General features: G+C 54.6%; 8 protein-coding genes across 8 annotated transcripts; 7 read left to right on the top strand and 1 right to left on the bottom strand.

Moving 5' to 3' along the window:
* Positions 1-30: 30 nt before the first annotated feature.
* On the top strand, positions 31-1,639 carry BDY24DRAFT_394379 (uncharacterized protein; the record flags this gene model as incomplete). Its single annotated transcript, XM_076641167.1, has 6 exons — positions 31-94; positions 201-386; positions 457-829; positions 917-1,152; positions 1,254-1,329; positions 1,426-1,639. Coding segments are annotated over 6 exons (1,082 nt in total), but the record flags the coding sequence as incomplete, so codon positions are not given.
* Positions 1,640-1,789: 150 nt separating this feature from the next.
* On the top strand, positions 1,790-3,574 carry BDY24DRAFT_394372 (putative RPL9A-ribosomal protein L9.e). The gene is made up of 7 exons (XM_076641166.1): positions 1,790-1,825; positions 2,218-2,358; positions 2,489-2,602; positions 2,704-2,800; positions 2,881-3,036; positions 3,309-3,319; positions 3,390-3,574. Exons 2-7 carry the CDS (start codon positions 2,218-2,220, stop codon positions 3,444-3,446), a joined length of 576 nt encoding a protein of 191 aa, XP_076495191.1. The 5' UTR covers positions 1,790-1,825; the 3' UTR covers positions 3,447-3,574.
* A 393-nt stretch (positions 3,575-3,967) lies between these two features.
* Positions 3,968-4,978, top strand: BDY24DRAFT_435589 (uncharacterized protein). Its single transcript, XM_076644183.1, has 4 exons — positions 3,968-4,220; positions 4,379-4,425; positions 4,494-4,583; positions 4,667-4,978. Exons 1-4 carry the CDS (start codon positions 4,143-4,145, stop codon positions 4,809-4,811), a joined length of 360 nt encoding a protein of 119 aa, XP_076495190.1. The 5' UTR covers positions 3,968-4,142; the 3' UTR covers positions 4,812-4,978.
* Positions 4,979-5,795: 817 nt separating this feature from the next.
* Positions 5,796-7,337, bottom strand: BDY24DRAFT_394368 (pyridoxamine 5'-phosphate oxidase-domain-containing protein). Its single transcript, XM_076641165.1, has 6 exons — positions 7,130-7,337; positions 6,970-7,056; positions 6,874-6,896; positions 6,621-6,779; positions 6,401-6,471; positions 5,796-6,320 (listed from the first exon to the last, which is right to left on the bottom strand). Exons 1-6 carry the CDS (start codon positions 7,275-7,277, stop codon positions 6,161-6,163), a joined length of 648 nt encoding a protein of 215 aa, XP_076495189.1. The 5' UTR covers positions 7,278-7,337; the 3' UTR covers positions 5,796-6,160.
* A 616-nt stretch (positions 7,338-7,953) lies between these two features.
* BDY24DRAFT_394362 (WD40-repeat-containing domain protein) lies at positions 7,954-12,545 on the top strand. The gene is made up of 16 exons (XM_076641164.1): positions 7,954-8,113; positions 8,522-8,605; positions 8,694-8,795; positions 8,888-8,978; positions 9,047-9,132; positions 9,192-9,284; positions 9,365-9,447; positions 9,516-9,625; positions 9,696-9,831; positions 9,901-10,076; positions 10,176-10,284; positions 10,355-11,189; positions 11,269-11,521; positions 11,611-12,132; positions 12,217-12,323; positions 12,414-12,545. The coding sequence occupies exons 1-16, from the start codon at positions 8,077-8,079 to the stop codon at positions 12,503-12,505; spliced, it is 2,916 nt and encodes a 971-aa protein (XP_076495188.1). The 5' UTR covers positions 7,954-8,076; the 3' UTR covers positions 12,506-12,545.
* Positions 12,546-12,599: 54 nt separating this feature from the next.
* Positions 12,600-14,486, top strand: BDY24DRAFT_117929 (uncharacterized protein). Its single transcript, XM_076635912.1, has 6 exons — positions 12,600-13,040; positions 13,121-13,165; positions 13,259-13,508; positions 13,603-13,688; positions 13,782-13,792; positions 13,881-14,486. The coding sequence occupies exons 1-6, from the start codon at positions 12,735-12,737 to the stop codon at positions 14,284-14,286; spliced, it is 1,104 nt and encodes a 367-aa protein (XP_076495187.1). The 5' UTR covers positions 12,600-12,734; the 3' UTR covers positions 14,287-14,486.
* A 233-nt stretch (positions 14,487-14,719) lies between these two features.
* Positions 14,720-16,028, top strand: BDY24DRAFT_117909 (uncharacterized protein). Its single transcript, XM_076635910.1, has 3 exons — positions 14,720-15,313; positions 15,558-15,667; positions 15,710-16,028. The coding sequence occupies exons 1-2, from the start codon at positions 14,846-14,848 to the stop codon at positions 15,651-15,653; spliced, it is 564 nt and encodes a 187-aa protein (XP_076495186.1). The 5' UTR covers positions 14,720-14,845; the 3' UTR covers positions 15,654-15,667; positions 15,710-16,028.
* A 5,138-nt stretch (positions 16,029-21,166) lies between these two features.
* On the top strand, positions 21,167-22,703 carry BDY24DRAFT_117917 (uncharacterized protein). The gene is made up of 2 exons (XM_076635911.1): positions 21,167-21,559; positions 21,688-22,703. The coding sequence occupies exons 1-2, from the start codon at positions 21,407-21,409 to the stop codon at positions 22,564-22,566; spliced, it is 1,032 nt and encodes a 343-aa protein (XP_076495185.1). The 5' UTR covers positions 21,167-21,406; the 3' UTR covers positions 22,567-22,703.
* Positions 22,704-24,845: the final 2,142 nt, after the last annotated feature.

The following is a 24,845-nucleotide window of genomic DNA, read 5'->3' as shown; positions in this document are numbered from 1 at the left end:
TCCTCCTCCTCCTCCTTTCCCTCCCGTCCACGATGAGCTCCTCGGCCCTTTCTCCCTCTTTCCAAGCTCTCGCTTCACTCTCAGAGGATCAACTGTACGTATATCTTCCCTTTCGTCACTCAAAAAGATCAATCAAGCTCACGCTCACTCGTACAAACCTCCTCCTCCTCCCTTTCTCTTCCTCGACGGCAACTCAACAGCTCGTTTCTTCGTTCTCTCCCCAAAGCAGAGCTTCACGCCCACCTCAACGGCTGTATCCCCATCTCAGTTCTTCAGCAGCTCGCTTCGGAACGGAATACGGAAGAGGACGAGGAAGAGATGGGAGAGATCGTGAAGGAAGGTTTAGCGAAACTCGAGGCGGGAGTCACGTTGGATCGATTTCAAGAGTTCGTCGCTTTTTCTTCTTCTCTCGACGTCCTTTAGAAAGGAGCTTAAGCTAATCCCTCTCCCTCTCAGCTTCTTCGCCCTCTTCCCAGCGATCTACCACCTGACCTCCACGCCCTCCTCCATCCAAACCGTCACCTTCGCCGTCCTCTCGTCCTTCCTCCTCCCAACCCCTACCTCCTCCTGCACCTACCTCGAACTTCGAACCACGCCTCGCTCCAACCCTAAGACCGGACTCACTCGTCGGTCCTACTTGGAAACCGTCCTGAGCGTGGTGGACGAGTGGAATGCACGGGAGGGAGACGGGGAGGGCAAGTGTCGGTTGATCGTTTCTGTGGATGTTAGGATGGGAGAGGAGGATCTGAAGGAGTGTGTAGAATTGGCAGGGGAGCTGAAGAGGGAAGGGAGAGCGGTGGTGGGGATGGATCTTTGTGGGGATCCTTCTGTAAGCTCTTTCCTCCTCGGAACGAGTCGAGTCGAGTCGCGTTCGAGCTGAATGAATCTCGCTTTGCTTTCGGCTCCTCGCTCCCAGGGACCCACCTCCCCCCATCTCATCCGCCTCCTAGCTCGAGCCCGAGACGTTCACGGTCTACCGCTCACTCTCCATCTCGCTGAGCTTCCGTCGCACCGTCAGGAGGAATGTCAGGCTTTGCTGTTGGAGTTGAAACCGAAACGCGTCGGGCATGGGACGTTCTTGAGTGATGAGGCGAGAGAGGTGGTGAAGACGGAGGGGATGACGGTGGAGGTTTGTTTAAGTTCGAACGTGCTGTGAGTGTCTGTGGGTTTCTCTCTTCGGTGTGAGTTTTGGAGGAAGACGCGCGCGTCGAGCTGACCTTTCCTCTCTTCCTTTCCTCGTTCGTTCGGAACAGGTGTAAAACCACTCCAACTCTCGAGGAATCTCATCTTCTTTATTATTTAGATCTTTCTCATCCGGTTACCATCTGCGTCAGCAACAGCTTCTTCAGCTCTCGACGAGGACGCTCGTTGGAACGAGATCTCCAACTGACTCTTCCCGTCTTCACCTCCCTCCTTCTTCGCTAGACCGACGACACCCTCCCCTTCCGAACCTCCCTCATGGCCGAGTACGCTCTCCTGATGGCCGACGCACCTCTCGGACTGGCCATGAAGGAAGAAGACGTCCGTCGGATAGCGAGTTGGGGGGTTGAGGGTCGGTTCCCTGGGTGGTAGTCTAGACTGGAGGCGTGCAATGTTTTTTCTTACCTGAGTAATCTTATACATTGGAATGCTTTCTATACTTCTCTCTTTAACTCTTCCGAAAAAGCAAAAGCAAAAGCAAGGGGAAGAAACGGCAAAAGCATCAACCCCTTCTCATCGCCTCGATTTTTGCCTCCGCCCCCCCCTCTCCAAATCTTCGAAACGACCTCTTCTTTCTGACTTCCCTTTCGCTAGTTTCCCCCTCACCCCTCGCCAAACTCTCAAGGTTAGACCCCAAATCTACCTCCCCTCTCCTCACAGATTCACACACCACACGCTATACACACACACTCGCAGTCGTCGGAAAGGGAAGGAGGGAGAAGGGAGAGGAGAGGAGGAGGAGGAGGTGAAAAGAAACGAGAGGAGAAGACCTCTGCTGGAAGGGAAGGCGGGAGGCGAAGGATGGTTGGGAGTTTTTGAAGATGGATTGGAGAGTGGAGAGAGAGTTGTTTGAGGATGTTTAGAGGGAGAGAAAGGGTGGTTGGGGTTCGGAGGATTCATAGCAGCTTCGATAAAAGAAGAAGGAGGAGAGAGAAGACGGCTCGACTGACTCTCCTTCTCTCCTTCCCTCCTCTCCTCCCTCTCTTCTCTTCCACCACCCACCTCCCTCTCTCACAGATGAAGGACATTCTTAAGACCGAAGATTTCACCATCCCCGAGGGCGTCACTGTCGCTATCAAGTCCCGAATCATCAAGGTGACCGGGCCTCGAGGAGTTCTCGACAAGAACATCAGGCACGTCAACATGGACATCCAGCTCGTAAGTAACACGGGTTCTCCTTTGGTTCGTGGTCTAGAGAAGGTGTGGTGGTGAAAAGGTGGAGAGGGGAGGGACGTCGAAAGAGAGATAGAGCTCACCTTCGTTTTTCCTTCCTTCCTTCGTTCTACAGATCAAGAAGTCCAACTCCATCACCTTGTCCGTTTGGCACGGAGGACGAAAGCACATCGCTTGCCTTCGAACCGTCCGATCCTTGATCGAGAACATGATCATTGGAGTCACCAAGGTTCGTTCTTCTGCTCCTTCCTCCTTCCCTTCCTTCGTTCTCTCGTCGAAGCTCACCTCCTCCTCCCACTCTCCTCTGAATTTCGTTTTCGCACCACACAGGGATTCCAGTACAAGATGCGAGCCGTCTACGCCCATTTCCCCATCAACTGCATCATCGGTGAGGGAGGAAAGTCGGTCTCCATCCGAAACTTCCTCGGTAAGTCGCTCGTCGTCCCTTCCTTCCTTCCTCTTCCCCTCTCGCTGTCGCTGACTCTTTTCCGCCTTTCGCTTCCACAGGAGAGAAGATCGTCCGAGAGATCCCCATGCTCGAGGGTGTCACCATCTCCGAGTCCAAGGCCCAGAAGGACGAGATCATCCTCGAGGGAAACGACCTCCAGAACGTCTCCCAGTCCGCCGCTACCATCCACGGATCCTGCCTCGTCAAGAACAAGGGTCAGTCCTCTCCCACCCTCCCCAACCCATCTCGGCCATCCTCCTCCCATCTCGTTAGAAACCCCCATTTCGTCTGAACCCCGCCGCGTTGTCCTCTTGAGTGAGGGTCGATGTCAAGGTTCTGGCGTGGGCTGCTCGACCTTTCCTCTCTCTCTCTCCTCCTCTCTAGCTTTTCGGTTCTTCGGACTACTTGCAATTTCGACCCAAGGGTCGTAAGGTGATTGCTGACCATGGTTCTTCGTTTGTGTGCCTCGCTGCTTCGTTCAATCAAGATATCCGAAAGGTGAACAGCTCTCCGTTTCATTTCGTTCTTCGAAGCTCGTCGCTGACCCTTTCTTCCCTTGCCTACCCAGTTCTTGGACGGCATTTATGTCAGCGAAAAGGCCAACGTCGTTAAAGAAGTTCTCTAAACGTCGCTTTTCGTGGGAGGGGAAACCCTGCTTGGTTGAGGGGAGAGGAGGAGGAGGAGGTCGTCGCGTCGATTTTTCGTTTCTTCGTTTGTTCGTCGATCAATCATCCCCCGTCTCCTTCTCGTGTACCTTCTTTTCTGTGGTTTGGAAAGAAAGGCTCGGGAGATTGCTTTTGATCACCCACTCCTCGCTCGAAAGCCCTCGTTTGAGCAGTCGCGTCGAGAAGAGGCGAAGGTTCGAAAAGGGACGAGGAGAGATGATCCATTCCCACTTCGGTGGATTGCATTGCGGGAAAATAATTTGTTTGCGAGGTCTCGCTCGTTCACTGCCTCGGAAAGTTCTGCGAGAGTTGTTGCTGAGAAGAAGGGAATTGAGGTCGAACGTCGAGGTGTGTTGGAACCGAAAACGAAAAGGCGAGCGACTCAGCGGAGACGACAGAGCAAGAGAAGCTCGGGCACGGAAACGAGCATGCTCCATCGAGGAGAAGAAACGAAAGGATGAAGAGCGAGGAAGCCTACTCTAAGCCAACCTACCGACAGGAACAAAGATGAGGGGGAGAGGCGAGCGAGGTCGGACGAAACGATGAGAACTAGCTAGAACGAGAACGAGAGCGAACTATGGAGAGCGAGAACGAACAAGGGAAAACGAGAATGTGACCAACAAAAACTGCCAATTCGAAACATCGTCGAGGACGTTATGCCTCTCGCTCTCGCTCTCGATCTCAATCGCGCTCTCGCTCTCCCTCACGCTCACGCTCTCCCTCCCCGAGCCAGCGTCCGTACGGATCTCGAGCTGGAGGCAAGTGGTCGAGTCGATACTCCTCTCCTCCGAAGAGGGTTGGAAAGGAGGAGGAACCGAGTCCGCTACGAGGGGAGGAGTCCAAATGGGACTCGTCGACGCGTCGAAGACCCCTCGCCGTTATCTACTATCAGGGAACGCTTCCAGCCTACAATGGCTGGGAGTCCTTTAGAGTTAACGAGTAAGTAAGCTCGTTCATTCGATGTTTTCTTTTCGAGAAGACTGAGTCTCGATATCTCGCTTCTCCAGAGTCGACGGTTATCTCGTCAGCCGCGCTTTCGAGCCTGCGAGGATTCAGGATCGGCTGTTCGAAAAGCTAGGGTCTCTCGCTCAGGAAATGTGAGTAATACCCCTCTGTTACGCTGCGTTCCTTCTCGGGAACGATTGGCTGAACAATCTCGTTCTTTCCGTCTTCACTCCAGCGAGTCCATCAAGATCTACCGACGAATCGATTCCAACAACAACTTCGTGGAAGACTTTCATCCCTTCGCCAACACCCGTCGACAAGAAACCATGCGAAATCTGTCCAAGCTTCCGATGCCTGCTCTATTTCCACCAGCGCCTTGATCGCTCGTTTTTCTTCTTGTTTCTTTGGTCACGTCGTATCCGACTCTGTTCGATTCATATCTAGCGACGTTGTTAATAAGATGCACGCTCTCTTTCTCCAACGTCGTCAAGGAGCAGCTTTAAACGTTTTCCAAGTCTTATCGATTCGTCGGGATACTTGGTTGGTGTTTGGAAAGGACGAGGGAGGGGGGAAACGGTGTTTCTAGGCTGGATGCGTTAGACATGGCCTGTTTTCACTGCTTCATTTCTGAGGAAGCAGATGGAGGAGAGGGAAAGATGAGAGATAGAGACTGTGAGAGCAAGAGTGGGAGTTGGGGAGGGGAGGGGAGGAGGAGAGAAGACGACGCGAGACTCTCCTTCCTCCAACTCCTCTCCTCGATCACGACAACAGTCCTCCTCTCGCTCCGATAGCAGCAGCAACGACGACGAGGACGACGGGTACGAAACAGAGGAGCTGCTTGACGACACCCCAAATCTCCCTACCGTCCCCGTCGCGACTCCCAGTCTCAGCAAGGCAGCAGTAGCAGCTCGAGCTCGAGCTCGCCTGGAGGCTACAGACGAGCAGGACGATGTCGATCTCGAGGGTGAAGGGGTGGAGATCGAGGTGGACGAGGAGCAGGAGGAACGAGGAGAGACCGAGGAGGAGAGGGAGTTTCCTGGTGGACGAGTGAGTCGTTTTTTCTCTTTTGATCTACATATCTCTACACTCCCACGATAGGCCTCTGTTGTTGAACGTCTAGATGAGGTTGGCGAAGAGGAAACACCAACAGCGAAGCTGACCTCTCTTTCCTCCTCCAGCCTCGTTCCGTCGTTCGCCACTCGGTCGCGTCCTCCAACTCTCCCTCCTTCGACCTCGTCACCCCCGACCTCAACCTCCTAGACGGAACCTCTCTCGGAGCCATCCAGCGTCCGTCGACCTGCGAGAACAAAACGAAGGAGGATTAGCTGAAGATTCGAAAAGTCGAGAAGGGTGCGAAATGAGCCCTACTGTTTAACAAAAGAAGGGAGAGAGGGAGGGAGGGAGTCAGCCACGGCGGGAGCGCGCTTTTCTCTCTCTCTCTCTCTTTCGATTTCTTTTCATTTTATGATCACAACCTACGCCAAAGAAGATTCTTCGACTCTGATACCTCTGAAGATGGTCCGGCGTTCTGTCCGATCTTGCTCCCCCGAAGCAGTTCCCAAAACGCGTCTTCGCTCTTCCTTTTCCTCACTTCTTCCCACACTCTCCTGAAAATCCCAGTCGTGTCGTCAATATCATCCATCCCAATCATCCCTCGACCCAACCCAGCCCAAAAATGATCCGAAACCGAAACCCACGGGAACGAAGGAGCAAAAAGAGGGAACAAGAATCAAGGCTTCGCGGCCTCCCAAAGCTCCCGCTCGATCCAACCGATGTAGTGCGTATCTCCGAAACCTCCAACGTAGTAGATCTCTTCGGGAGTGAACGTAGCCCAGAAGGATGCGTGAGGAGAGTGGGTGGAGGTAGGGAGCCATCCTGCCGCGTCTGGGCTGGAGAGGGAGGATTGAACGCGACAAAGAGTCAGTTGAGGCTCGAAGAGAGGAGATGAGGCAGAAGAGAAGAGACGAACTGGTACTTGAGGTACTGAGCGGTGTAGGAAGCAGCGTCGGCGATGGTGAGGTTGTGTTCGGGAGTGACAGTCTGCGAAAGAGAGGGACGTGAAACGAAACAAGGAGAGGTCAGTTCAGCCTCCGACCTCTCTCTTCTCTTCAGCGAAATCGATGACCTCTCAGCACGTCCGACCTCGTCCCAGAGTTCGAACAGATCTCAGCAAAGGATACCGAACTCACTCCAATCAGCGCGACCCTCTCCTTACTCGCTGTTCCCTCCTTGTTCGCCAAAGTGACTGTCGCTTTCCCTTCGTTGCCCAAGATGTTCTTGACCGAGGTTGAGATCGGCATGAGGAGGTAGAGGATGCTTGAAGGGATCTTGGGGTGGGGTGCTTGATACTGAATGAAGCAAGAAAGGGGCGAAGAGCTGGATCAGAAAGGGTCAAGGGGACGAAGAGAGGGGAGGATGGCGAAAGGAAAGGAAGGCACTCACTTCCATCAGAGAAAAGGGGCGACCTGGAACGAAATGGACGAGTGAGATAGGTGTTTGAAGTATGGGCTTGAACTGGCACAGGAAAGATCTTCTCACCTTCCAAACCCAGAGGAGCAGAAGCAGGAAAGACGGTTCCCAACGTTCCTGTCGATTGATCGATCACCATCCTCCTCGCAGAAGAAGCTGTTCCCGCACACCACCACCACAGATCAGTACTTTGCTACGGAAGAGAGTAGAATGCGATAAAAGAGCGTACCAGCCTCCTCCTTGGTTTGACGAGCTGGGAAGCCAACGACATGCTGATCCAGAACGGCCTGTTGAGCTCGCTCGTTCCATTGGACAGGGGAAGCGAGAACGCTGGTGATTGCTGAGGCTAGGAGAAGGATCGAGGTAGGAAAGAACATCGTCCAAGAAGGGTAGTGAGATGGAAGATGAGAAGAAAGGGTGGAGATGGAGAAGGTGGTGGTTCGAGGGGGAAGGAAGAAAGGTTCGGGCCAAGGGAGGAGGAGGGAGGGAAGCTCGACCGGGAGGGTTCGACAGAAACTTCGGCCGACGATCTGATCTATCCAATCTTATCAGCCGAGACTCTGAACGTATTCGTATCCCTTCCTGTGAACTCTCAGATTTTCTAGTAGAAAGGAGGGAAGAGAAGAGGGAGAAAGAGAAGAGACCGTCTCGTGATGTTGAGCTTTGAGCTTTGATGGATCGATCCAACCTTGTTCTCTCGCCTCTTCCGCCCTGAGGCTCTCGACGGAAGGAAAAAATTAGAGTGAGCAGGATGAAGGCCGAGCTGCGAAGACTAACAAGTCTTTAGATCAAGCGAAAAAACAGAGAGAGGAAGAGGAGCAGCCGAGGAAAGGACGAAAGGAGGAGGGGAGGACTCTGAGGAGACGAGGGAGAGCTCCCTCCGATTTGGCTGAGTGAGAAAGATGTCTTACAAATCTCTCTGAAAGAGCTAGGAAAAAGATGTTGCTTGATCGGCATCTTGTGAAAATATGCTAGAAGTTGAAGATGAGCGTCCGAAGCACCTCTCCTCGACCGCTTCCTTTTCAAAGGACGCGTTTCCTTCCTGATCTCCAACTCCGTCTTGCTTCCGAATCCATCAACTCAGATCCAGCTTTCCATCTTCTCTCTACTCCCACTTACATCGTCAACAACAGATATCAACAACAGCACCGCTCCACCTCTCTACAATCGAGCAGGATGAAGCTCATCAAGCCAAACTGGGTCGTTCATGAAGGTGAGTCGAAACCAGAGCTCACAATTCGGCTCGAGACGGGGATTCTGGCTGGAGGTGGAAGAGATATGGGTACAAGGGCGGTACTGCTTGGGTGTGCAACCTCGAAAGCGTTTGAGAGGTTGAAAAGGGATGGATGGAGACGCCAAAGAGGAGCTGAAGGGAAGGAGAGAGGTCGCGAGCTTGACCTTTCGGAGTTCTCTCATCCTTCTCCCGGAGGGCAAGTCTCGAGAGCTTTCGGACGCCCTCCGAATGTAAAGCTGCCTTCTTACATGTAGGGCTGGAAGCCACGAGGGTCTAGGAACTGGAGTAGCGGTCGAAGGCGGCCAACCATCAACGTCGAGCTCTCCTCCTTCCTTCCCCACTCATCGAGCTGACTTAGTTTCTCTCCTTTCGTCTCTATGTTCCCAGATGGCAAAGACAAAGGTCGAAAGATGCCCATCTATACCATCCACGTTCATCCTGATGGATCACGTCTCGCGACTGGAGGACTCGGTGAGCTCAACTTCCCTTCCTCCCTTCCCTCCTCCTCGATGTCGAACAAGTCGAGCTCATCCGTTCCTTCGCTGTTGATTTTCAACAGACGCCAAGATCCGAATCTGGTCAACGCTTCCTATCCTTCTTCCCGAGGTCGAAGCCAACGAGGCCAACCCTCGTCTTCTCTGCACGATGGGACAACACGACGGTTCGTCTCCAGTCTCTTCCTTCCCAGCTCGGCTGCTCTCTCCCTTGTCGTCGTTTCGATTTGAGCTCATGCGACTTGCTTTGATGTTGCAGGATCTGTACTCTGCGTACGATGGGCTCATCATGGAAGGTATCTCGCTTCAGGGAGTGATGATAAGGTCGTAGTCATCTGGGATCTCGATCCGTGAGTCGCGTCTCTCTCTCCTCGAAGAAAAGGTCGAAGCTAACCACGCTCGCCCTATCTGGAAACAGCCGAGGAGGAGGAAGGACGTTCGGATCAGCAGATATCAACGTCGAGACCTGGAAGCCTCTGCAGCGTCTCGTTGGACACTCGAGTGGTGAGTTTCCCTCTGCTTTGCGAGCTCAACTGAGCAACGTCTCACCCTTCCTTTTTCAGACGTCGTCGACCTCGCTTGGTCTCGAGATGACACCAAAATCGCTACCGTCGGATTGGACAGCATGGTCTTTGTTTGGGATGCTTCGACGTTCAGTGAGTTTGCCGTCCCCTCCTCCCTCCTGTTTGTTGTTCGACGAGAAGCTGATACCGTCGAACTTCTTGTCGCTCTTCAGACATGATCACGAAGATCGGTCTACACGAAGGATTCGTCAAGGGAGTCTGTTGGGATCCTGTCGGGGAGTATCTCGCGACTCAGGTTCGTATTCGTCGTTCGGCTCGAACTCCCTCCCTCACCTTTCTGATCTCGTCTCTCTTTCTTCCCAGTCCGACGACAAGTCTGTCAAGATCTGGAGGACTACCGACTGGACTCTCGCCAAGACCGTCACCGAGCCTTTCAACAACTCACCAGGATCGACCTTCTTCCGAAGACTGAGGTTCGTCTCGTCCTTCACAGTCTCGTTGAAGCCTTCGTCTGAGCTGACCTTCCGCTGGTTCGACTCACAGTTGGTCGCCAGACGGAGCCTTCATCGCATCTTCCAACGCCATGAACCACGCCGTCTTCACTGCTGCCATCATCCAACGACACGAGTGGAAACAAGACATCAGTTTCGTCGGACACGAGAACACCGTCGAAGTCACCGTTCGTTCTTCTTCGTGTCCTCTTCGAACCTTTCTCCTCGAAGAAACTGATAACCCTTTCCTTCCACAGGCTTTCAATCCTCGAATCTTCCATGCCTCGGGGAAGACTCCAACGAGAGGAAAGGCGTCCTGCATCGTCGCTCTCGGATCGGACGACAGGAGCATCTCGATCTGGTTGAACGTTCAGAAGGCTCCTTTGCTGGTTGTGAAGGAGGTTTTCGACGGAACAATCTTCGATCTCAGCTGGTGAGTTTCGATCTTGGCTTCGAAGAAGAGGGAGAGGACGGCTCGACCTCGAACGCGTCGAGATCTCTGACCTTTTCGTCTCCTTTTTTTGATTTCCAGGACGGACCAAGGTCGAACGCTTTACGGATGCTCTTCGGACGGAACCATCGTAGCTCTCGACTTTGAAGAGGAGGAGATCAAGGGATTCGCTGATGAAGGCTGCCTCGAGGTTCGTTCTCCCTTCCGACGCTCCTCCAATCTCCGACAAATCGCTGACTTTTCTTCGTCGAACTTCGCAGACGATCCTCGAGACCTACCCCTTCTACTCTTCCCGACCTCAAGCAGCTCCTCGAGCCATGGCTCTTCCTCCAGCTCCCACCATCACGGTCAACCAGCTCGTACCTCGATCCTCCGCCTCCGTCTCCTCCAACCCTCTCGTCGCCTCAAAGCCCGTCCCTCTTCCAGCTCCAACTCCTCAGATCATCTCTATCAGCAGCAAGAATGGAAAGAAGAGGATTCAGCCCAGCTTCATCAACGAGCAGGGTCAAGCTGGATCGTTCCCGACCGCTTCGATGGGAGGAGCCTTCGCTGGCGCTGGAACCGCAGGAGTTACGCCGACTTCGTCGATGGGAGGACACATGGGTCAGAACGGAGCCTCAGGATCGGAAGCTCCCAGCTTGTCAGCCATCCTCTCAAGACCTCTCCATCCAACGGGAGGCGTCAACGAACTTCAAACGAGGAGGATCATCCCTCAGGACGTCAGTCGAGCCGCGCAGCCGTCGCCTCGAAGGATCTGGGAGGAGGACGTTCAGATGCACAACTCGAGGGATCAGGCGGTCGATCAACCTGGATGGGACGCCGAAAGAAGTACAGCTCATCCGTCGGAGAACGCTTTGGGGAAGAGGAAGGCCGAGGACGAGTACGCGTCGAGAGTCCAGTCGAGGACTTTGGGAGGAGGAGGATATCAGCGTCCGATGGTCGATGATAGGGAGTTGAGGGCTACGTTCATGGCTGGAGGAGCTCAGATGTACGGGAGTGGTCTCGGTGGAATGGCAGTTCCTCCTGTGAGAAGCTACATCAAAGCTCTCTCGGAGGAATCTGGCGATTGGGTCGAAGCGACGAACGATCTTTCTGGTGAGCTCTCCTTCTCCTTATTTACCCTCTCGACTCCAGAATTTCTCGCCTGACTAGTACCTCTCGGTCTTCCTCGCAGCTCCCATCGAAATCTCGCATCACTCAGGCGCAACGACGGAATGGCTCGACTACCTTCCCTCGCCAGTCATCGCTCTCGTCATCACCTCCCTCTACTCAGCCTTCGGATGCGAGGATGGATCCCTTTCGGTCTACTCTCCCACTGGAAGGAAGATCCTACCAACGATGATGCTCGACGGACCTTGCTCGTTCATGCAGGCGAACGCAAGGGGAGGACTTTCGGTCGTCACTGCCGTCGGAACGCTCTGCGAGTGGTGAGCTCTTGATCTCTCTCTCTCTCTCTTCCATCCGTCCCCTTCTCAGAACTGATGCGCCGTTCCTTTCGCCCTTCTTCGCTCTACAGGAACATCAAATCGAAAACCGCTCTCCACCCCTTCTCCTCTCCCAACATCTCCACGATCCTTCGACCTCTCTCGCCAAACTCCCCTCCCCCTCAAATCATCCAATCCTCCTTCCGACCCACCCACGCCCACCTCTTCCTCCTCTCCAACGGAACAGCCTATACCTTCTCCTCCCGCCTCTCCTCCTGGCTAATCATCTCCTCGAAATGGTTCGCTCACGGCTCCATCTTCTGGGAGAAGAGACCTCCGACGTCGGCTACGAGAGGAATCGTCGCTCAGGTTGATGCTGTCCTCGACGAGCAGTCGGATGGGAGAGGATTTTTACCGACGAGTCCGTGGTGGGAGAAGGCGATGAGTTTGGGTCATCTCGAGGGAAGGATGCTGGCTTGTTTGGAGTTGGGCGCGATGAGTGGGGAGTACAGAGGGTATTTGAACGCTTATGCGAAGAGGTTGGGAGATGAAGGGTTCAGGGCGAAGGCGGAGGAGTTGGTGAAGGATCTGGCTGGGCCGATGGGACTTCAGTTGTGAGTTGCTCTCTTCGTTTTGTTTCGACGCGTCTTTTTCGAACGACACCTCGGGCTAACTTTCCTCATTGATGTTTTCCACAGCCCTGGTCTGATCTACGGACGCTCCCCTCCCTCCTCAAGCATCTCCTCGTTGACGATCTTGGGAGTTTCAAGACGAGACCTGCTGAAGGACGTGTTGAGCTTGTTCGGTGAGTTTGCTTTCTCTCTCGCCTTTCGTTTTCGATCCAAAGATTCGCCTGACCCTCTTGCGCTTCCGTTTCGTGTTTCTCTCACTCTAGTTCGAAGCAAAACCCTCGGAAAGCTCGGTCAAGATTGGTTGGACGTTCTCAGGCAGGTCGCTGCTGTCGAGAGGGAAGCGGAGGAGGTGTAGGATAGATTTCGATGGGCCTTTTTCGACGCGTCGAGAGAAGTGGGAAAGAGAACAGGGAAGGAGACGCTGCAAGCTGTGAAGAAGTGCTGATGTCGATTGTTGTATCCTCTAGGTTTCTTCGGTTACTAACCCGCCCCTCGTGACTCGGCGTGCAGTCGACTCCAATCTCTTCTCCCCTGCTCCTTTCAATTCCTTCCCCCAACCCTCACCTCCTCCTTCCCTCACAGCTATGTCCTCTCACTATGAAGAAATGCCGCTCGTTCAAGACGAACGACAGTTCGTCTGTGACTACCGAGTCGCAACGGGCGAATACGATCGGCTCGAGCCCACCGGTCACATCTCGGTCTCGCAGGAGGAGAAGGAGGCGGTCTTGAAGCTTCGAAAAGAGCTTGATGGGAGATGGGGTGTTGGGACGGCTAAGGCGAAGGAACAGTGGGAGTTGAAGAAAGAGGCTTTGTTGAAAAGCGTTCGAGCTGGGAGGGGAATTGGTGGTGCTGGTGGACTAGGGAGCGGAGGAGGGATCGAGGTCAAACAGGTGAGCTTCGACGTTTTCTATCTTCGATAGACAAAAACGAATGAGTGACTGACGAGTTGCTTGTTCGATTGGGTTCGCAGGAGACTACCGTCAAGAAGGAATTCGTCAAGAAGGAAGAACCGAGGGTGCGTCCTTCTCTCGTTCCTCGTCCGCTCGCTGCTTATCTTCGCTTCTGGTATCCTGCCCCCTTGGTCTTTTCTCTTGTCCCTTCCCATCAGTCCCCTCAAGCTCTCCCATCCCCTCGTACCTTCATGTCAGCACCTCCTCAACCTCCAAGGTATCATCAACCTCCTCTCCCAAAACGACGCGTCGACGAGATCGATCTCACCCTCTCCGACGACGAGGAGCGACCCTCTCCGAAGAAGGGAAAGGAAGAAGAGGAAACGAAGGATAATCTCGAGGCTCGACGAAGGGATCCAGGAAGGAGGGACGAGTTTGGGAGATGGACGAACTCAGGGAAGATCAAAAGTGCGTGCTCTCCGTTCCCGCCTTTCTCTTCCCTCTCGTCGAAGAATTGTCGACCCGAGCTGACCTCGAGATTGATATTTTATTGCAACTCAAGCCACCACCCAAGCCAGCGGAAGCGAATCAAGCGAGGTCGACTGGACGAGCCTCGAGTCGGTCAAATGGGTCAGCAACGAGAGGCGAGTTAGTAGCGCTCTCTCTCGTCGTCCCCTTCTCCCTTCCGAGTAGAAACCAGATGTTCATCTTTCCTTCATTTTCCTTTTGTATTTCAACAAGGCAAGAGAGTAGTACGTCTCTCGTCTCTTCTCATCAGCTGAAGACCGTTGCGTCGCGTCTCTGACTCTCTCCCTCTTCTCGGCTTTCTTTCTTCGACAGCGACTTCGCTTCCTCTACCTGGAAAAATGGACTCGACATCCTTCCCGAATCATACCTCACCTACCTCCGAACTATCTCAGGTCCCTCAGGCTCAGCAACCGACTTCCTCTCCGTCCTGGACCTCCAGCACTACCGTCCCATCCCTCAACCCGACCTGAACACGAAGCAGCATCTCCAGCATCTCGAGAGAGCCAGAGCGATCCTTCATCACAGGAGCTTCAAGAAACACCCAATGGATTTCAAGAGGATGCTCTTCCAGACTTGGAAGGAGAACGACGCGTCTGGGTCGATGCTTGTTCTAGCGGTCTCGCTGGTGGAGAAGTTGAACAGCGCTCTTAAGAACTGGAAGCAGAGGAGTGTTGTTGCTGGGAAGGTTGTGGCTGCAAAGGTCAGTCTATATTGTTGACTCTGATGGAAGGAGAGCTGACTTTGAGCTCTCTCGATTCGGAACAGCCCGTCGTCGTCGAGCGCCTCTCGCTTCTGGATCTGGACGGAGCCACGAGGAGTGAGTCTTCGCATTGACCTTTTGATCTACTGCACTGAAGATTTTCTCGCTTTTTCCATTCTTACAGGAAAGACGAACTCGACGAAGAACCTGCTCAACGAGAGGAAGGACGCGTCGGGAGATCGAGGGAGCGGGAGGAGCACTCAAGAGTCTCGTCAAATTCTGTACTAATGCTAGCCTTTCTCTCTCTTCAAACCCTATCTTCATGCGTGTCACCTCCTCCTCTCAAGGTTTTCTCTGAGAGAGAGATCGTCCATTTTTTCGTCACTTCTCGGCGGGCGCAACCAGAACCAAGGGGGTGACCGGAGTCCGAATTTGGGGAGGGGGTGGACAAGGGGTGCTCGTCCCTTTTCCCCCCAAACCACAGGTCATCATCTTCGGCCCCAAACCCTCCGTCCTTCACCCCCTCACCCTCAACGGGGAAAACATCCCCTTCGTCCGCTCCCTCACCACCATCGGAATGACGTTCGACGACGGCTCTCGTCTCAGGAGATTCGACTCGCACATCCGTCGACGAGGAGGAAACGGAGTCGCCATGGCAGCCACCACCGCTCACCAGCTCGGCTTCTTCTCCAATACCACCAATGGACAAAAGCTGACCCTATACAAGGGTCTGCTCGAACCCACCATCGCCTTCGGAGGAGTTCTCACCATCGCATCTCCCCTCGTCCAGACCGAGCTCGACCACTCGCACCGTCGGATCCTCCGCTCCATCCTCCCCCTCTCCACCCGCTCCAACCTCGCTCCCCTCTACCTTCTCACCGACCTCCTCCCCATCACCTCCATCTTCCTTTCCCACACCCTCCGATTCCTCTCCTTCCTCGCCAACTCTCCTCCCGAAACCTTCGTTCACCTCGCCTTCCTCGCTCTCCGAGACCTGCCCGACTCTTGGTACTCGAGAGTACAGGAAATCGCTCGACAGCACGATGTCGAGCTTCCCGACGACGTGGAAGGGTTCAAGCAGGAGGAATGGCTGGGAGACGCGATAGAGAGGATGCACGAGACGGAGAGGCAGAGATGGAGGACGTACGCCGAGCTCAACAAACGACTCCCCCTCCTTCACCCAGCCAACTTCCCCTCCTCCACCAGCTTCCACCACCTCCTCATGCTTCCCAACCGACGAGAACGGGAGACGCTCCTCCGTCTCATCTCGGGAGAACATCCATTGCGAGTCGAGCAGCTACGACGAGGAGAAGGAAGGGTCGAGGAGGAGGATCGAGTTTGTCGATACGGTTGCGGAGTGGTGGAGGACGAAGGACATCTGCTGAAGTGTAAGGAAGAGGTGGTGGCGAAGGAGAGGGAGGTGATGTGGAAGGAGGTGAAGGAGTGTGGATGGGAGCCGGAGGAGAGGATGGGGCAGGAGGGAGATGGTCGTCGGAGGGAGGAGAAGGTCCAGAGGGACGATGACGCTTTCACTCTTTCTTCTCTCATTCGAAACCCAAAATCTGCCTCCGCCGTCGCTCACTTTATCTACCTCGCTCTTAAACAGTTCCCGTCTTCGTCTCTCGCACTCCCACCGCGTCCGTAGTATGTTTTTCTCACTTCTCTTCCCTTCTCATCTCCTCTCTCTCTCTCGCACGAGCGCGTCTCCCTCCCCCCTACCTTTACCCTTGTCGGCTCCGTTTCTCGCTTTAATCCTCCTATCGCCTCGCAGCTTAGAGATCCCAAGTCGACCCAGAGAACCTAGTCCACTCTCTGGACAGGAGGGATCTCGACGCAGCTGACGGCATCGTCTTGGAGGAGACGAGTGGGACTTGAGGTCGTCGTTCGTTTTTCCCCTCCTCCCAACCCAAAGAAATCCATTTCAGCTTTTTTCCCTTCGACGTTTCAGACCTACATACCTATCCCTTCTCGCCTACTTCTTATCTTCTCCTCGTCTGTCTCTACATTTTTGCCCGCGCCACGTTTTTATCTTTTCGCTTCTTCAGTCGACTCCGAATTCGAGTTATGCTATGATCCTCCTACCTACCACCACATGGTCCCTTTTCTACCTTCTCTTCTCTTTCTTACAACGTCTCTCTTTGTTCTACGACTCTCGAAGAATCCTTCCCTTGACGCCCATCCGCCTTTTCCAGAGCTCATCTCTCGAAAATCAGCTTTTCGAAGCAAAAACCGTCGCGTCGCTGCTCCTTCTCTCCTCCTTCTCTCTCTCCCTCCTCCCGCTCCTTCCTTCATACCTTCCCTCTTCTCTCTTCTCCATCTCCCCCATCAACTCCTCCTAGCTTTTTTTCTGCTGCTTAGTCGCTGCTGTAGCTTCCTTACATCAGTTCGTTTACGTAGCGATGAGCTCATGGGCTCGCTTTCCTCGCTCAAGCTGGTCAAATACACAACTCAAGTTGTTTTTTAACGCGACCCTGGTGCGGACAAGGGGGGGGGGACCCCCTTGTCCACAACGAGCCTCCAAAATCAGACTCCGGTCACCCCCTTGCCAGAACGCCTCCGAGCTCGATCCCCTCCTGTTGTCCCCTCTCTCTTCTCGCAAACACCCACCGTCAACTTTTCCGCTTTCCTTTTCTCCTTCCCTTCACTATACACTCGACTCCCTCCTTTCCTCTTTGGTCGCCCTCTTGGTCAGCAGCAGCAGAGGCAGTCCCATCCCGCGGTCGATCTATCGCAGCAACAAGAGAGGAAGCGGACAGCGAGAGAGAGAGAGAGAGGTCGTTTTGAAACGTGTGTCAATAGAGAAGTAGTTCTTTGGTGAGTTTTTCTGCAGATTCTCTTTCTAATAGAAGATGAGGAAGGTTTTCGAACTACGATCTCTCCGAGGGGAGGGGTGAGTCGAAGAAAGAGAGGGAGAGCATCCGTCGAAGGGAGGAAGGGAAGGACCTGGAAGCAGAGTCGGCTCTCTCTTTCTTATAGTGGGAAGGACCGAGCTCGATTCGGGTAGTAGGAAATGGCGAATTCGTAGCAACCCTCTCGTATAGAGACTTCGGAAGAAAAGGAGCAGAAGACGAGCAGAACAGGGCAACAAAGTGAAAGGGAACGAAACGAGACGAAGCTGACGATCCTTTCCTTCCTCCTTTCCCCTCTGTAGACCCTCTCCCACCTGCCACTATGGGCTTCTTTTCTCGCAAGAAACCTTCCTCCAAGGTCCAATCTCCTCAACCTCCTCCCACAGATTCTACACCTTCAACTTCCTCTCGTTCTTCCTCGCCTGCCCTCCTCCCTCCTCGACCTTCAACCTCCTCGTCCTCCCATCGTTACGGTTCTACAACTTCCCTCCCTCCGAACCTACCCTCCTTATCGATCGACGTACAGCACCAACAGCATAAACCGGAAGAGCCTTACATCCTACCCTCTCTCTCCTTATCGCCCTTGGGTCTCTCTCCCATGAGGAGTCGAGCTTCCTCTTCCTCCGACGGACGAAGACCAGGAGGAGGATCGAGGCAGAGCAGCTTTCTCGCAGCCGGGAGTCCTCCTCAAGAGGTGCTGCTAGACGAAGACGATCAACCGTTGGGTTTGAGAGGTGGAAAATCTGCTTCTAGGGGTTACTTTGGCTTGGGGAAAGCGGACGTCGTGAGGGAGGGACAGCCGACGGAGGAACGCTCAAGTTCGTTCAGGTGAGTCGTCTTGCGCCTCTCACAGACCTATATCCACAGACTGAATCCTAGGTGCTCATCGTTGTTTGCTCCCAGATTCCAAGACGCGTCTTCACCCATCGGAGGATCCTCTCGAGGCGTTGCAGGAGAACAAGAACGCTTCATCAAAGGAACCTACTCCCCTCCATCGTCCTCTACCACCAGCAAGAAGATCCGAAGCCCTCTACCACCTCCTCTCCTCTCCTTCGATCCACCACCTCAACCTCAACCTTCCTCAAACTACGACGACGACCAACCCAACCCTCGACGCGTCTCCTCCTCTCTTCTCGACGACGACACCCTCCCTCTCGACCCTCCTCGCTCGTCCTTCTACGGCGACGACGGCGTTTCCTCTTCGACTTCGTCACACGGGAAAGGGAAGAAGAGGTTCATGGGCATGTTTGGAGCCAGCAAGGAGAGTTTGGTTTCGTTGAACGCAGCCGGAGGATCATCGAGCGGAGAACCCTCAACTGGAAACGGAGGTCCTTCTCCTAGGTCGACTTCTCCTCTCCCCTCGACTCCTTCCCTCGCCGTCCCTCCTCACAGCCATAACCACAACCACGTCACTTCTCCTCTCGCAGCTACCTACTCCTCCCTCCCCGTCGCAACTCCCCGGCCACAACGACCCTCAGCGCCCATCGCTCACAGGACGTCGTCGTTCCTCAACGTTCTCAAGATCGGATCCTCGAGAAACAGTCACCATACTCGAGCGCCTTCGCCAACTCATCATTACGACAACGACGAGGACGACGGACTCCCTCTTCGACCTCCCAGCCCAGCGAGCTCGTTCAGAGTCATCTCGGCTCGACACATCACCACTCCTCCTCCCGCTTCGACCGAGGAACTCATGGCTACGCCTGCTCTTCGACCGGTCTTTCCGCCGAGAGGAAGGTCTCAATCGGGAGATTGGAGGAACAGCAGTGCTTTGGTGGACGACGACGAGGATGAGGAAGGGGAGGAGACGATGGTCGAGGAGAGGAAGGTGTCGGTTGCGGTGTTTAGGAGGAGGCAGAGTGAGGTTGGTTTGAACGGTGCTGGGTCGACGGGATTGGAGCTGGATCTGGGAGCTTCGAAGTCGGGAATAGTGGCGGGGCAGCAGGTCTCGTCGACGGTCGAGAGAGGAAGAAACGGGGAGGAGCGAACGATGTCGCCTCCTCCTCTCAACGGCGAGGCTTCGGTCTCTCCTCCTCCTGCGTCTTCGTTCGCCAGAAACAAGGGATTCATCGTCGCTTCAAGGCAGAGTCGGAGCATCTCAAACTCGATACCCAGCTCGTCGTCGTCGTCGATCCATTCGCATTCGGAGGAATCAAGGCCACCTCCTAGATCCAGCTCTCTCTCCTCCTTCTCCCCTCCCTCGCCAAACACGGTCAACTCTTCCCCAGTCGAAACCATCAACCCTACAGCTCGACCCAACCGTCCTCCTAGAGCTTCAACACGTCCACTCTCCTCCCCTCCTTCCTCCCCAGTCTCAGCCTACCACATCCCTCAAGCCGAGACGCGTCTTCGTCGTCCTTCGTCCAACTTCTTCCCTCTCAACCCCAACTACGCTCCTTCGCCCATCGAGGACCACAGCACTTCCCATATGCTACCGCTGTCTCAAGCCTCCTCTCGAATACCGGGAAACCTACCTCCTCCTCCGGCTCCCGTCTCCACCCAACCTGTCGCCAACTCACCCAAACCCATTTCTCGCTACAACGCCGCCAAAGCTTCGAAGCCTCCTCCTCCTCCAGCACCCGCACTCAAACCCGTCGCTCGAAGACACTACTCGTCCACGGAAGAAGACGACTCGTCGGAATCATCAGCTTCGTCGGAGGACGACGACACGAAGAGGCGACGAGATCGAACGGGAGGGTCGAGGACGAGCTTCTCTTCCAACAAGACCTTCACTCGGGGATCTTCGTCGGGTCCTGCAGGAGATCGGCCCTCTCGATCCAAGTCGCCTTCGGCCTCGATGTTCTCTGCCTCTGGGAACAGGAGAGTCGTCGGAAAACCCTTGATGCAAGTCGAAGGAGTCGAGAAGCCGGTGCTGGATCGGAGGTCGACGATTCGAAGGAAGTCGACGGCGGATATCGATGGTGCCGTGGTGGAAGAGAAGGAGAAGAGGGAGCAGAGGGAACAACATACGAGGAGAGGGAGTGAGAGCGTGTTGACGAAGATGGCGCCGATGAAGCCTCGTCCAGCCGGGGACGACGATAGCAGCGATGGATACGGACAGGACGACCCGAACTCTCTTCCTAGATCGACTTCGCAGCCTTCACCAGCAGCCATCGAAGATACGGAGGACGACGACGACAAACCTCTCGGACTCCGGACGCGTGCACAATCGAGCATCTCTCCCGCTGGAGCACCTTCGATCAACCTTCCTTCTCCTCCTCGTTCGAACGGTCGACAATCATCCTCTACTACCACCACTCCTTCTTCCCAGTCTCAATCTCCGTCCAAATCGAACTCCTCGTCCTCCCTCCTGGGTCTTCGAAACCCAACCTCTCAACCTTTCCTCGGTCGAGGACCTCCTCCTTCCCGCTCTGCCTCGAGCCTCTCAGCTTCGACGAGCATCTCCTCCGCTTCCTCATCCTCCCAACCTACCAAACCCATCCTTCGACCAACTACCACCGCTCCCTCTCCCTCGGCACCTTCCTCCCTCCTCCCTAACACCAACATCAGCTCCAGCTCCCGCCCACCCTCCTCCTTCTCCTCACACCAACCCATCCGCTCCCCGATCTCTCCCAACAACCTCACCATCAAAACCACTCCCGTCTCTACCCTTCCATCCCCACCCGCAACAGGAGGAACCAACTCCGCGTACTCCTCGAATCCCAACTCTCCTCTCCCACTACCGCCCACTCTCGCTGGCTCATCCCTCAACAGATCTGCAGCTTCTCCTTCGAGCTCGCTCACGGGGGATTCGAGCTCGGGCAGAACGCCATTGACGCCTAGAGAAGGAGGCGAGAGAGCGAGGGAGAGGGAGAGGAGTGCGTTGAACGGAGTAGGAGGTGCGAAGAGATGGGGAGGAGATGGGAAGCCAAGGGAGCAGGAGACGGTCCCGTTGAAGCCGATTGACGAGGACGAGAAGGAGAGGAGGAGGAATGAGAGGAGGAGAGGAGAGGCTAGGAATGCTATTGAGGTAAGTTTTCGATTCGATTCGATTTACCTTTCTTCTCGACGCGTCGTCGGCTCTCTTCATCCTCGTCTCTCTTGCTGACTCCCGCTCCTCTTCTTCTTCCTTTTCCCTTCTTCTTTCTCTCCCCCGATTCAACTCGTTTTTTCTTTAGCTCGGCAACGTCTTCCACGGTCCTCCTCCACCCATCGACGATCCTGACTCCGACCAAGGATCCGACTCGCCTCCCAACGATCTTCCTCCCAACGCCTACCAGAACCCCTTTGCTCTTCCCAACAACGGTTATCCTCCTCAGTTCGGTGTTCCCGGCGGGAACCCTTTCGGAATGGGAGGAGGAATGGGCGGGATGGGAGGAATGACAGAGACGTGGGCTCTTCAAGCTCAAATCCAAGCTCAGCAGGCTCAGATGATGGCGATGCAGATGGCTATGCAGGCTCAGATGGGAGGTGGAGATCCGGCGATGCATTATCAGACTATGGTGAGTCGATAGCCTTTCTTTTTGGGTCTTTCGTCGCGACTCTTGAAACGAGATGCGTCGAAGAACGAATCACAACTGACTTGACGACGTGATTTCTTTCTTTTGTTTGACGTTCGTTTCGTTCGTAGATGATGGCGAAGCAGCAGTTCCAATCAGCCATGGCCGCTCAAGCTGCTCAGCTCGCTGGGGACCAGTGGGAGATGAGTAGTAACTTTGGAGGAGCGATGAGCGACGCTGGAGGAGGCTCAGTTCGAGGAGGAGGTGGCGGAGGAGGTGGAGGGATGGGTGGGATGATGGGATTTCCCGGGATGATGATGGGAGGATTTGGAGGAGGGTACGCTTCGTCTGCTTACGGAGGAGGAGGTGGAGGGTCGAACTGGGGAGGCGGGTCGGAAGCTGGTTGGGGAGGAGGTGGTGGAGGTGCGAGATCCGAGTACGGAGGTGCTAGATCCGAGTACGGTGGTGGGGGTGGAGGAGGTGGAAGGACGAGACATACGAGCGGTTCGGGTCTCGGGATGATGCAGCAGCAACAGCAACAACAACGCCAGTCGTCCTTCCACCCTTCGCCTCCTCTTTCCAACCAACTTCGCTCGTCCCCTTCGGAGTACTTCGCTCGGAACCCTCAGGAAAACGCTCCTTCGTCCTCATCGACGCGTCCAAGACAGGTCTCTCAGCCAGCCAACACCGGTTCCTCGAACGGCGGTCGACCTCCTCCCACTTCTCGATCCTCCTCGTCCTTCTTCTCTCTCTCTGCCCAATCCAATCCTTCGGAACCTCAGCGACCTCCTCAGCCTACTCGAGAGGACCGGGAACGAGAGAGGGAAGAACGATCCCGTCAGCCTCGTCGATCTTCCAAACCCACCAGTGCTCGTCCTCTCAGCATCATCGCTCCCCCGTCTCGTCCCTTCGTCGACGAAGAAATCGCAGGAGGAGGTGCGAGGAGCGAAGGAAGGTCGACTCCACCTACAAGCTGGAGAGCCGGAAGTCCTGTTGGAGGGAGGAGGTAGTTTCTCGTTCGTGTTTTGCATTTTTCTCTCTTCCCTTTGCTCCCCGTTTCTTGCATCTTGCTTTTGCTCTCTCCCACATATATATCCACCCACTCACACTCTCTTGCCACTTCTCCAGGCTCCTACCCTACCCTACACTCATCAACAATCAATTGCTTTTTCTCCCTTTTCTTCCAGTCGCTTCGCATCCTTCCCGCTCGTTTCGTTTCCCCTTTTTTTTTATCTTGCGTTTCTTGCTGGACCCTTTGGACTATTTGATCAGGACTCTGACGCTCTAGCTTCGCTTCTTTATGAAGACCGAATGGATGGTTCGCTTCTTGCTTGCTCCTGAGTTCGGAGGAGGGTGAGGAAAGTTTCGAACGACGCGACGACTTTCCTCCGTCTCTTCACAAGCAAGGCACACGCAGACCTCCACCTTCTTCCAAGGATCGTCACCTCTCTTCCTTCGTATAGTTCATCTCCTAAAAGCGTCTTCCATCGCCTGGTGTTGACTTCGAAAAACGACCGAGCTTCCTTCGTCTCTTTCTCCAGCGACGAGCCAACCACGCATACCTCACACCCACGAAGAGCTAGGTTCTCGCAGGCAGTTAGCCTGCTCACGTCTTCAGATTTTCCGCCAGGAACATCGTTGAGACGAAAGGGAGACTGAGAAAAAGGAACCATCACGTCGAAGACGATCGGCTGATCAACGCGACGTCTCGGACTCTCGTCTCCCTTTCGTGCTCTCTCTCGTTTCTTCCACGGTTCCTTCGCCGCAGAAATCTTCAAAAAGAGAGCAGGTGTGTAGGTACGAAAAAAAGTCTGGACTCCGAATCCAAGAACGAAGCGACCGAACCAGCTCTCTCTCTGTCTCGCGGTCTCGCGTCGACTCCTCTCCTCTCCTCCATCCCTCCACCACTTTCAAACCACCCAAGTCTCTCTCCCCCTCTCCCTCTCTCTCGCATCTTTCTCTCTCCCACTCCTTGAAAATGAAGTAGTGAAGACAGAACGAGGTTGTTGGGAGTCAGGAAAGGGCTTCGAGAAAAAAGAGAGGGTCGAGGAGGGAAGGGAGAGAGTAGCTCTTCACCTTTCGGATATCTTGATTCGAGCAAAGCAGCGAGAGGTTAGACATGTGGAAGAAGCAGAATCATGGTCAGCAATCACCTTACGACCCTTGGGTCGAAATTGCAAGTAGGTGATCCGAAGAAGAACCGAAGCCAGATGGAGGGGACTAGGGAGGGGAGGTCGAGCTCATCGACGGTTTTCGTTCGAGAGAGAGAGAGAGAGTATGACCACAGGAGAAGGTCTAGAAGTCAATCAGAGACATCTGCGAATCGAGAGCACAGGCAACTGAAGTTGAGTTTGCGGGCGAGGAGCGAATCTGAGGGAGGAGGGAAGATGGGAGGAGGGCTGAGCGGTCAATCGTTGAAGGATGTTGCTGGGAGACGTCGAAAGTAATTCGAGAGCGTTGAGGACCCGAGTAGAATCTTTGTCGGCTCTAGAGATGAAAATCTTCGTTCCTTTGTGAGGGGGCTTGAGGTAGAGACCCAAAGGGGACGGGAGCGATGACACTGGGGCGAATTCGAGCTGTGGTGGCCTCTTTCAGCTTCGTTTCAGGAAGGTTGCAGCTGAGCTGAAAGGTACCTTGGCGCCTTTCCCTTTCAGTTCACTCAAATGTTAGCCCCAAGGGAGGTGAAACGGAAGCTGAAACAGAACGGTGGCAGCTCGCCTGCGAGAGAACGCCTTTCAGACCTCCTTTCAGCTTCCCTTTCAGCTGCCCTCCTCTGCTCCTCCTCCTCCTCCTCCCCTTTCCTTTCCTCGAGCCCAGAAATGCAATGAAGTAGAGAAACGAACACATGAAATAGAAAGAGGGAAAAGTAGGTCTATACTGCACCATCGAAATCCAGGTCTGGGAGAGAAAGGAAAGAGAGAGACGAGAACGAAGGTCAAGCTCGTCATCGTCAGCGGCATCGGAGCTCGTTGAGACGAGAGATCGAGCAGCTGAAGACGACGAAGACGAAGAGATCGCTGAAGTGGCCGTATACTGAGGAGTGGAGGCGAGAGAGGTGGAAGAGAGGTGGTCGTTGAGCAGGCGGGAGGGTCGGAGAGGCGATGAAGACGAGAGGTCGAAGAGGGAAGGAAGCCGAAGTCGAGCAGAGGCGATGGAGAAGGTCTCGAAGGTCGAGTCTTGACGAGGAGAACGCATCCACGACGAGGAGAGACGAAGAGCGAGAGTCCAGAAGCGTAGGAGGTCGAGGGTTGAAGAGCTGGTGACGAAGCTTGACGAGAAGAAGATCCAT

The sequence above is a fragment of the Mrakia frigida genome (genome assembly GCF_051309035.1).
Source record: "Mrakia frigida strain ATCC 22029 unplaced genomic scaffold BDY24scaffold_22, whole genome shotgun sequence".
Taxonomy (NCBI): domain Eukaryota; kingdom Fungi; phylum Basidiomycota; class Tremellomycetes; order Cystofilobasidiales; family Mrakiaceae; genus Mrakia; species Mrakia frigida.
The sequence above is the reverse complement of the archived record's forward strand: the minus strand, read 5'-3'. Positions and strand labels throughout refer to the sequence as shown.